The sequence below is a fragment of the Metopolophium dirhodum genome, chromosome 4 (genome assembly GCF_019925205.1).
Source record: "Metopolophium dirhodum isolate CAU chromosome 4, ASM1992520v1, whole genome shotgun sequence".
In the NCBI taxonomy this organism is placed as follows: domain Eukaryota; kingdom Metazoa; phylum Arthropoda; class Insecta; order Hemiptera; family Aphididae; genus Metopolophium; species Metopolophium dirhodum.
The window spans coordinates 9,544,249-9,557,114 of record NC_083563.1 but is presented as its reverse complement, the minus strand read 5'-3'; the positions used below and the strand labels follow the sequence as shown (position 1 = coordinate 9,557,114).

General features: G+C 29.7%; 1 protein-coding gene across 1 annotated transcript; it reads left to right on the top strand.

Annotated features, from left to right (window-relative positions):
- The first annotated feature begins 1,185 nt into the window (after nt 1-1,185).
- Nucleotides 1,186-12,859, top strand: LOC132943185 (forkhead box protein K1-like). The gene is made up of 4 exons (XM_061012051.1): nt 1,186-2,019; nt 3,571-3,721; nt 11,424-11,734; nt 12,373-12,859. Exons 1-4 carry the CDS (start codon nt 1,293-1,295, stop codon nt 12,510-12,512), a joined length of 1,329 nt encoding a protein of 442 aa, XP_060868034.1. The 5' UTR covers nt 1,186-1,292; the 3' UTR covers nt 12,513-12,859.
- The last annotated feature ends 7 nt before the right edge of the window (nt 12,860-12,866 follow it).

Genomic DNA, 12,866 nt, shown 5'->3' with positions numbered 1-12,866 from the left:
ATATATAGATGCCCAGAAAAATGTTGGTTCACTAATCTGCAGCTTACATAAACTTAATTTTTAAAAAGTAGGTATGCCTACAAGTTATAAGTTATAACAATCATAAATAATTAACTACTCTCGATTGAAATTCGATTTTTATGTATCAAACAATTCTGAAAAAATATTCTTCTTTAGAAATTAAAAATAGGTATACCTATATGTTTTCGTTGAGTCTTTCAATAAAGTAAAAAACTTTAATAATGATAAAAAATTAAAAGTTAAAACCTATTGGAGTTGGCAATGAGTGTAGAATTGACATCGATTACCTAGTACCTATAGCGTCCTATACACCCCAAGCAATAAAGTTTTTCACTTTTTTAAACTACGACTTGTAAATATCTATATCAACTCTAGAATTTTAACAGCTGTTAAATTCATGTGACTGTATATAATTTTTGTCTATAGCCCCAAATCCTATCTCCCTAGATAGATATGTACAGATTTATAGTCATAAAGGTCCGTTACTCCGTTATTCCTTTTATTATGAGTAAAAATAATTACAGCGTATTGCACGTGGTAGTAAACCATAGCCTTATACGTTATAACTTATAAGAGTATATATTATAAGGTCACTATGCAGTTGTGATAACTAGAGAGCGGAATTTCAGGTTCTTAAAAGTTTAAAATATGATGCTATTATATTTATGCTCTATAAAAAAACCTTAAAATATTCTTTTGATATTCCTTAAACATGTAAAATATGCTAAAAATATGTTTTTTTTAATTAAAATAATTTATAAAAGTTACAATAAGAAATATGTATTTGCCTTCATTACGTCATTTTACAATATTTACATTTAACATTAATATTGTACCTCATGTTATAATAATATACTAATATCACTGATAACATACCTTACATACCAACGTATCAAGTTGGAAAGTTGGATATTATTTAATATACATACGCATGGAGACATGGAGTACATACTATAAGCACGACTGCAACTACAATACGTCTGCGTAGGTCTATGCGTATATATAAACTCCGCCCCGGCGCCACGGACTCGTCGGTTGGTCGAGGCGAAAAACTACATGTTCCCTGCGGCCGTCCACCGATGTGCGCCCCACCCTCAAAAAGGGTCGTATACAACAATTTCACATGAACAAATTATACGATTCATTGTTTTATTATTATCATCATCATCAGCCGCGGAGTATAATATTATACTTGTCTATATGCGCGCAGCTACCCGTGCGCACGGCATTTCCGCACCGACCGCCGTCTAGCGCTACACACCGATCGACCAATGTCGTCGTCGTCTTCGTCAACCGCGGTCACTCAGCCCAGCCCGCTGTCGGACGGACTGTCTTCGTTGGTGTTGTCCAAGAGGTACCTGTCGTGCGCCAGACCGCCGCACGTGTACAAGCTGGAACGCGAGAATAATCTACTGGACGGTGGCGGCGGCGGCGGCGGCGGAGGAATCTGCGAAGACTCTATCGCCGCCGACTGTTGGCAATCCACCGCCTGGGTGCCACCGCCGACCGCGGCCGCCGCGGTGCACGCCCGCTACGAGCCCTCGGACGTGTTCACACCGCTGGTGTTCGAAGAGATGCAATCGTCGCCGCCGCCGCCGCAGACTCATCCGCAGATGTCCATGTGGTTACGGCCGGTGGAACGTAACAATCAGCAGCAGCCGCCGCCGCCGCCGCATCACCACGTGCAGGCGACGTCCGGCACGGGTAATATGCAGCAAAGGCGCCCGTTACAGCATTTGCCTCCGCCAGCACAATCATCGCTGCAGCCGACTACTAAGTCCACGTCGGCCACCGAACCACAACACCAGAACGGCAACAAACCCGGCGACTTGAGTTGGCTGGTCAACTTTCAAGTGGCGTCCATATTCGAACCAACTTGCAACGGTAATACCACCGGTAGCGGTGGTGCTGGTGCAGGAATTAATATCTTGAGCAACGAATGGCTGGAGCCAGAGACGCTGAAACAGAAAAAGAAAGCCACCAAGTTAGATCAAAAACGTGAGTATATTTTCTACATAATATTTGATTGAAAATACCAAATAAAATTAATTTTCAAAAAAAAAAAAACGAAGCAAGTTAGTAATTTAAGACGTTAGGGGAGGTAATTTTGCGTCTTCATAGGTGTCCTAAAATCTCACTAGTTTTACTGTTACGGTCAAGTCAGTTTTATATCATCGTGTTTCATGAATTCTAAGGCATGATAAATATACACATTCCACACTACCTTAATAGCTTTATGTAGAACATCATAAATTATAATATTAATATATACTATATAACTCAGTGGCGCCGAACTTTTAAAAAAGACCACAACCAATTGTCCATACAACTAACCTAAACTCGTAATTTATACAGTCATCCATATTATTTTTCACAAAGATTAGTTTTTTTGGTTGCTTATATTTTTAAATAAAAGTTTAATTATAATAACCATAAAATGTAGTTCGTTGATGTATATTAGATTATTCAAATAAATAATATGCCTATTATATTATATTTTGGTTTTCCGGTATTAATTGTGAGTTCAATGATAATAAATTTGATGTTCGTGTGTGTTGGCGTGCATTTTAGATAATATTTTCTATTTAGTATTTACACCTCCAAAATTATTTTCTATAATAAGACAATAAATAATTAATATAATAGCCGATAGGTTAACTTATCTTATATTGTAGCTTTAGCAATATGGTATATGTTATTACTTATTTACTTATTAGCCATTAAGTTGTTACCTTATTATCATACCGGTGTCATACTCTTATAGGTAGGTAGGTACGTAGATAGCTAATTAATAATAATTATTAGGGACTAGTAGTGGGGTAGGGCGGTAGGTACCTGTGTGCTAGATAGTAGATGTATTTTGTTAGATATTAATATATAACTATATGATCATATCAATTATAATTAATATATACCTATCTTAAGTTATACATTTATATTAAATTATTAAATAATACATTTTACACATTTAGATCACAATAAATAACAGTGTGTATTTATCATCTTAAATAACCAATTGTTGTAAATGTAATATAAAAAAAATAATGTACCTATTTAATAATCTGTTAAACAAATAATAATATTTTGTGTAGCTGCGTTTTAAATAAGATAATTAATAATTGTACTATAGTCATTGGTATACTCAAACAATACTATTGATAATTATTATTATTATTATTATTATTTAATGAGTAGAAATATATAATATACCTACTCTATTTATTATATAATCAATGGATGTTTTCTCAAATAAATGTTATTAAGTTGAGCAGTTATGAACAAAATTATCGGATTATGTAGGTACTTACAGTGGCGTATCCAGGGGAGTGGTTAGAGGGTTGTAACTTGTAATCTCCCCAGAAAATTGTTAAATAATAACAACATTTCGTTAGTAAATTATTTTCAGATAAAATTCGTCAAAAATTAATTTTAACTCGCCCCGAGTTTGTACTTACTCCAAACAACAAAATATCTCAGTTGTTCATTAAAATAATATTATTTGAAAATTTGGTATAAATATAAAGCATTTACTTAATTATATTGTTTTAGCTCCGTCCAAAACCAATCGAAAGCCATATAGAATGCCACCTTCAAGGCTAGATAAAGCTAATAAACCTGGATATACCTACACAGAAATGATTCATCAAGCCTTGATAGAAAAAAAAGAACTACCAGTGGCAGAAATTTATCAATGGATATCGTAAGTATAAATTATTATGTATATAACTTTCTTCTACTTATCGATAAGATAAATCCTAAATTAAATATTGTAAGTCCTAAACACATGATGATTTATATATGCCAAATTAACTTAATTAATTAAATTAAGATATAAAATATCCTTTGATTTGAGGACCTTTTAAAAAACCATTATTGTTGTGCATCACATAAGCGGTAATAGGAAAAAAAATCCCCAAAGCAAATACTTATATTATTATATAATTGTACATCTTAAAATACTCATAACTCGATTCAAAATTAAAATATAATAAAAAGCCTATTATATTGCCTAGATAATAATCTAACCTTTAAATTTTATAATATACACTCTAATTTTTAAACTATAACGTGATCTGCTGAGCGTAAAATTGTTCGTTAATTTAAATAAGTATTTTTATTTTTTTATATTTAAAATTATTTAAATATTTATATATTATGTTACTGTGTAAGTGTTTTTGTGGACACACAGCATATTATTTACCGTTTCCACTTCATGAAATGGACAACTTTTCATGAATAGATCAATTATTTCGTATACGAGTTATTATAGGTACTGTTTCCGATCAGACATCAAAATTATATTATAATAAATAATTATTAAATATGTTTGACTAGGTATTAAAAGTATACAACTAATACTTTAATTTTACAATAAAATCTAGACAAATATTTTGTTACTTTTGGAGTCGTCAAAATTACCTGCCATTAAATATAAATAATTGTACATGTAAATAATTTTTTTTTTTTTTTTTGTAGTGTTATTACTTTTTCTCGTCTAGATAATGTTATTACTTATAATAAATTATAAAATTTATAACTGTAGTATATTATATAGTAATACTATAAGTTAAAAAAACAATTAAGATGTTAGAAATCATAAACAAGAATACGATTAATTTTAAAAATATTAACTCATTTAAAACATTTTATGTTTAATTTCACTGTTATATTTGTCAAATTGAGATTCTACTTTCTGTATTATTACCTATCACTAAAGGGTACCTACCCGTTTATACATAAAAAATTAAATAAATATTTATATAGCAATATCAATATAATAATAATAATATAATAATTATTATTCAAATTTTATATTTTTTTATTATTATTATTTTTGACATCTGTATCCAACAGTTAGGCATAGGTTTGGGGATTTTTTTTCTGGGAATTTTTTTTCCTAGACTCACATAAGCACATTGGTATTTGTAAACTGCTAATTATGTGGAGTTTATTATTTAACATAATAGCCAATAGGGCACCTACACTAAGGCACTTCTAAAGCCTAATCTAAGTAGCCCTGCAATGAGTGCGTCTTACATAAAATAAATCACTCATCAGTCATCACTATATACAATAATATATATATACATAATACATTGTGTATACATATTTAATAACCTGGGTACCCTAGGTATCGCAACATATCAAATATTTTTTTTCCAATAAATTATACAACATCTTTATTATTTTTCCACATTTAATCGGCTGAGTTGGTTTTACAAATGGGTATGTAAGATTTTTCGGAGAAATTTTCTCCACACAAAACAGGAATACATTATCTATAAAACATAATGTACAACTGGAAATGGAATATATAGACATAGATGGTAAATTTATTATGGTTATTTCTGGAATTTCTCAATACATAGTTTTCTAGAAGCAGTCATATTATATAAATTGTAATTTTACATAGTAGTTTATAATGGGTAGCGTAAAAACAGCGAAGACAATTATTGACTAAGCCTACCTGTTTTAATTAGCAAACTTAATTCGGTATTGATTTTCAATGGAATAATTAATTTATAATTATTTTTATTGCTTTTATATTATTATTTTTTGGAAGATAGCAGTTACTACTCTATACAACTATAATCTGCCTAAACTATTACTCTTAATTTTGTTTTACATTTTTAAAATAATGTTTTATTAGAAAAAAATTCTTTAAACAAATATTTTAAATTGTATTACTTAACGTAATTTCAGTGAAATACCTATAATGGATACATGAACCCAGTCTGATGACATCTGCTGTAATAATAATATAATAAAATATAAATGCATTCATTACCTAGGTTAGGAGGTATATTATTAAATCATTATGTGATTTGCACATAAATTCTGCAGTGATTCAAAGTTAAACCTTTTTCATTTATGTTAACATGTCTTCACCACAATATTTGTGTTTAATATGGTCCCGTTGTGTTTGCTATGTAAATATTTTACTTACATTGCGTATAGTCATCAATTGACAACCACAACAGCTAAAACTCCCACACCCGTATATTTACAATAACGTCCCTCGAGCGTGCTAACACCAATTTTACGGTTCAGTGGCGGTGGAATCGCTGTTTATGTATCGCGTGACATTATGAGAACAAAATATATATATACGTACGACGTGCGTAATATGTATACGCTAGACAAGTGCATTTAGGGCTGTATGCCTGTAAAGTTATAATACTTAAAACGAAAATGAGGTACAAACTACAAAGTACAGAACCCGCGAGTATGAGAATACATTTTCAGTTATAAAATAAGAAATAATATTTGCTGGTAATTTATAGGTGTTATATGCAGTGGGTCTAGGTGAAAACCCTGTAAAAATAGTCAAAATAATATATTTTTGTAAATTTTGATAAGTTTAATTTATATCATTAATAAACAAATTTAATTTTATGCAAACTTTATATTAAGGCTTTTATAAGTTATAACCTGTAATTTTTAAATTAAATAGCAGACGTTTATTTAAATGTATTAAAATTAAAATCCAAAAAATTAATTCCATGCCTTGGTGGTAAATAATATAGATGATAATAATATGATTTTGTATCTAATTCATTTTGACACAAAGAAGAATAAAATTTACATTTTGTTATCACGTCTAGTCAATTGTAGCTGAATCAGGGCCGTATAAAAGCGCAAGTTTCATAGGCTGCAGCCTACATAGAGGCCTGCACCACAAAAAAGCCCGCAACAAAAAACATTTTTTTTTTTAGAATTCATTAAAACATTTGTGTGTTTTATAAAAAAAAAAATAGCGCGCACGCACATTACTCACCAATTCCCAATTTAACACCCGAGTTACACATATAGGTACTATTTTATAGAGCGAAAGCATCGTTCTACGATGTGCCCTCTCTGGGTGTCATAAGCAGCTCTTTATTGTATCGAGTTTTAAAGCTTGCAATTCTATGCTAAAAGTATACCGATTGGCCACTAGTCCATTTACTCGATGATTATATTTTTGTTAAATAGGTATATAATAATAAATAAATAATATATTAAAAATGTCTATGTATATTCAATATATATTACTGTACCCATGGTAGGACCCGCACTGTATAGGCTAGCCTATAGGAGCCAATATATTCTAAATAAGGCCCTGGCCCCTGAGCTGGCTAATGGCTATAGCTATATAATAAGATACTTACTACCTACTATTATTATAGTCATCATCATAATGTACATTAGTACATTATTATTGCATTTCAATACGATGATCTGAGTGAAATTTGAATACATGATATCTGTGAATATTTAAATATAGGTATTATTATAAATTATAATTTCCCATGACCCACACCCTCAAGTTAATATTAGCAAAAAATACTTCTCCTTTAGTTTCACTTCACCTGTCTATAAATTTCCCTTGCCACGTGTTAGTGTTTCCTGTGTAAAACTGTTTTGGAAACGGGGGTTATAAGGGTTAATAATGGTTTCTGTCTATTTGTTTCCGTAGTCAACCGGCCGTGAAACTTTTTACCTATTCCCACCCTGATGTATATGGATGATATTATAAACAATAATGTCGATTATAATTTTATTTAAATTATATCGTTTAAAGCCTCTAAACCTAATACGTATAATTATGAAGGTAGGCACCTATATTATACTGTGTAAAAACGACCATATATTATAATATGTCTATAGGTAGGTACACGGTGAATGTATACTGCAGGGTTTGATTGCATTTATTTAAAAAAAAATATATATTTCCATACACTTTTGATATTTTAAATTTTAATGCATTTAATAACAAAAAGTTACAGCCAGTAAAATATCTTTGAGTAGACTTTGACAAAAAGAAAAACTACAACAAATAAACAGTACAACAATTAAATTATAAATAATCGCTTGCGCTTAAATAGGTATAATTTAGACAATTTCTCCATTAAAAAACTAAACTAACACCCCTTACAAAATTAAACCTTTACACAATACTTCTTAAACTTATCTCGACTGGCCGCATACAAATTCGGGGCTCAAACTTAAATAAATTATAAAAATAATCTTAAAAATAATCTTTCGACTAATCACAAATAGTTGCACCATTTTATGTCTCAAATCTTATTTACCTCACGCATAGACTTACAAATTAAAACTTTTATAGATACAGACATACAGTCATGAAGTCTTGCACCCGTTACTATAAGTCTTTAAACTATACATTAAGTATTAAAAACCTCACAAAATATTGATCTTGACCAATTCCTGAAACTCTTCCCCGTAAATTACACCCAAAGAGAGTTAATTATCGCAATTTTTCCCGGGTTATTCAGCTAGTAAGTATATATATACCTTATACAGTACATAGGTCAATCATTCAATCAGTAAATCATCCATATAAGTACCTACTGTACCATTATAGTATAATACTGTAGTGTCTGTACGTCCATAGACGTTCTGTACATGAATAACTATAGCTCTATAAGTGCTTACACCTACTAAATTTGTCTAAATAATTTGCATGAGATTCATTCGCAGTGATGGGTAATTGATAAAATCGTATTGGTACATAATATACACATCGCCTATAGGTACTATTAATAATATTATTTTATATGTTTCATAATTTCATACACCAAGAAAAATCCGTTACCTAGATTTTATTTATTATTGTAAGATATTCAATCATATTATCATTGCCAGCCGTATAATAGTTATGTAGGTATGAGGAATTTGAGTGCCGACCGCTGAGTAGGTAATTGTTGTGAACAGTGTCTTTTAAAATCTTAAATTCTTCAATACTTTAAAATGCCTAAAGTGCAATATTTAAATAGTTTGCGTTTAAGAGCATTTAATTTGGAAGTAATAGGTATATATTTGACAGACAACACAGTCTTGTTTTATTTATTAAATTTAATTATGTTTCTTATTATTTATATTATACCAATATACCTATACTATTAATTTTGTGTCGTATTTTTAAACATTTTTCTTCATTGTATAGAGTTTTATCGTGCATTTTTAGGTTTTCAAGTTCCAGACCCTATATAGTTTTATACTTTTATAGTTCATAAATCATAAGTCGTGCCTCGTGCATACATAGTAAGCATAATATATCAGCTACATCCTACACGACTATACTTGAATATACATATCGAATAACTGTATGAATATTGACGATATCTGACCACAAATGTAGATTTTTTTTTTATTCTTCAACGCTACCAGTTTTCAAATAAAAAAAAAAACGATTTTGTTTATGAGTATAGCGTGTGTATGTTACCTATGAGTGAAAATAACTCACCCCTACATACGTTTATTGTGTTCGTACCACCCTGGTGCCAGGCACCCATTTGTGTTTCTTATAGAAATTAAAGAATAAGGTTAACTTTACCGAAGTCACGGTCCCCCTTTTCAACTTGTAGTTTGATATTATCCTACAACAATAGAGACCAGTAGACCATACCAATAATATTAGTAATTCTAATATAATTTCGACAATTCGACGTAGATTGTACAATTTATCAGATTAAAAATACATTTGTTTGTTCAAAAATATGAATTATAAATTATAATACCTAAATAATATATTATATACATAATGAATAAAGATTACTAAATTAGATGGGTAATAGATATTATATATAGTAGATAAGTATCTATAATATAATAGATCAAATTTTTTAGTAAAACAAACAAATACGATTTCTGATTAATTGAGCAGATCCTAAATTAGGGCAGTTTGCGTTTAGGCGAATTTTTAAAAATTGCAATGTGTCCGGGCCAATTGGCATAATGCGTATTTAGGCGAGTGATCTTACTACAATATTGCGTAATGTGTTTGGGTGACCTTTTTTTTAATATCGTGAGATGCTGTATTTTATCAATCCATTTTCTCTCTCATTTTGAAAGACTTATCTTTAAGACTGTTCGTGAACTCCACGAGTATGATTAAAAGTGGATTGTTTTTTTTGTGTGTGTGATTAAAAATTTAAATGATTAAAAATCAAGTTAAAATATTATTAAAATTATAGAAATACGGGAGTGAAATATAAGCGTGTGTGTAATTAAAAATTGAAATGATCTGCCATATTTAGATTGATATAAAATTCCCTATAAATTTTATGGAACCTTAATCTTCACAATTATTGTGTCTTTTATATTGTATCATAGCTCAATCAAATTTAAGAAAATCGCCCAAACACATTATTTTTATTATGTGGGTAAAAAGGTAATTCATCCAAACGCGTGACGCCCCCTAAATTACCTAGACACCTAGTTTAGATACTTAACCACTAGGTAGGTAAATATTAACTTGTATTTTATATTTTGGACAAGGGATGTTAGTATTGGTTTTACAAATTACGTGTTTGTTTTTGACTGTCATCACTCATCATGTTTTAGAGCAGAAAAAGCTTCAATATTCCACATTGAGAGTGGTTTCTGGTAAATAATTTTATCTAACTGGTATCATGGATGATCAAAACAAGATAATTCCCAGTAGGGAAAATTCGCTACTTTTTTAACAATCGGGAATTACTTACCTTTTAGTAACAGTAAGCAACAGGGTAAAACAAGGATACTTACACAACACCAGTTTTTTGTTATTATTTTGTAATTCAGAAAGAAATTTATTGGATAGGTACCATATTATGGACTTGCCATTTTTACAAGACATATTATCATTTTGTACCTATACGGCTATACATATTTAAAATATTATCAAAATATTTAGACTGTTTTTAAGCTGTATAAATAGGTATAGAAATTTCAATGGAGCCTATGAAGTATGAGTATCTATGGCGCGTGAATTTAGAAATATATTTTTTATTTTCTATTATGAAAAAATTAAATGAGTAGTATAATAATTACCTAGGCATCTTACTTCACAAAGAAATATAAACTAATATTAAATTGATTTATAATGATTAATGATTTAAAATACATAGGGGCGGATCTAGAAGGGGGGCCCTTCAGGAGGTCAGCTGACCCACAGTTAATATTTGCTGATCAAATTGGCTTATTTTCAGATCTTGGGTAGTTGGACACTTGGACCCTCGAATAAACACACATACAGCATAAATGAATTATTTTGTTTTATATACCTTGTACACAAGTATAATAGATTTCTAATCTGGTTTTAATAAGTGGCCCCTTGAAATGTCCTGACCCACAGTTTCCTAACTCTGGATCCGCCCCTGATTAGTACCTCGCAGGGCCCCTGACAAACGCGTAATTTTTAAGGAGTTGTGTTTAGGCAATTAATTCGTTCCTTGCGGACACTTTGCGGTCACTACTTGTCTTTTTGAGTGTAGTAGGTAAATTGTAAGTATTAAACCTTGTCAAAAAATTTGAACTTTAATTCTTTTGAATGACTGTATTGAAAAATAGAAATTAAAAAAAATAATAAGTGAGGAATTCTAATGCTATCAAAAATAAATATATTTATTTTGCAGAAGTCATTTTCCTTATTTCCGTGAAGACGATGAACGTTGGAAGAATTCCGTACGTCACAATTTGTCCATTAATCCTAATTTCCGAAAAGGTAGAAAATCTCAAGGGGCCGGTCATTATTGGCGGCTGTGCAATACCGAAGAGAGTCTGGGACAACGAGAGTATTCCATGGCCACCGAAGACGACACATCTTCGCCACAAGAGTCGTCTGAATTAGAACAAGCTTGCAAGTATTTAGAAGGCGAGCTACATCGAGAAGATAGTTTGGAAGATGTAAAAATGATTCAGAGTATCAACACAGAATTAGAAAATGGTATGTTTTTTGGTGTCTAGTCAACGAAAAAATTGTGTAATTGATTATTTACATACATTATTTTGTCTTAAAATTATATTAAGTAAAAATCAAAATTTGTATAAGTACCACTTTATACAATACAATATATTATTTCCTTTGTTTTAAAACAGCTCTACTATACTAAAAACTAAAAAGGGATAGTGGGTATTAAAACGATTGATAAATATATTATGTATGTATAAAGTTATCATTATTTACTAATACTATTCAATTAATTTTGATAAGTTCATTCAGCCATAACTAATTATTGATATTAAAAAATTATAACCAGATGAATTTATTTGTTTATTTACTTAGCAATATATATTTTTTTCTCTTGGTAAAATAATGTTTTAGTTGTAAAACATATTGATTAAGTATTATGTTTATACAAAAATACTTACTTCTAAGAATATTATAAAAATATCATAAGATCTCAAATGTTTAAACTTTAAAGTATAATATGATTTGTGGTTTTAACTTTAAAAATTATGTTGACACCAAATTAAAAATAATTATGTTATTGTTTTCCTAATGTACTTGTTATTTAATTTAAATTTTATTATGTTTTAGTAAAGAATAAAAGTCAATTTTATACATTTTTGTTTTTGTTTCAGAAATATATACCAATTCGTTTTTGATTTCCAGTCCGTCAAAGTATGTAAACGAACAAATCAGTTTATCAAATAATGATTTTCATTCATACAGTGAGAACCTGTTGGAGGAGTCCATTGACTTTCAATATTACAATTTATAAATCTTCCGGCTCAAACTACTTTGGTTTCCAAAATTCCAATTTTTTTTACATATATATTTAAGACTGACCAACAGGTGACCTTTTTATAAAATTAATTTTATTATATGATTGATTAATTACATCAAACATTCATATTTGTTCAGTTTGCGTTTATGTATGAAGCTTTTTTTTATGTTACCATTGTGTAAAAAATGTTTGATCATCCTGATTCTAGTCAATTATTTATTATTTAAAATAATTTTTGCTTACTTTTTTTTTTGCAAAATACACTTATTATTGAATAGATTTAAATATTATAATTATTGAAAAGCATTTTTTTTTATAGATATTAAGATGTTTAAAATAATATCTCGT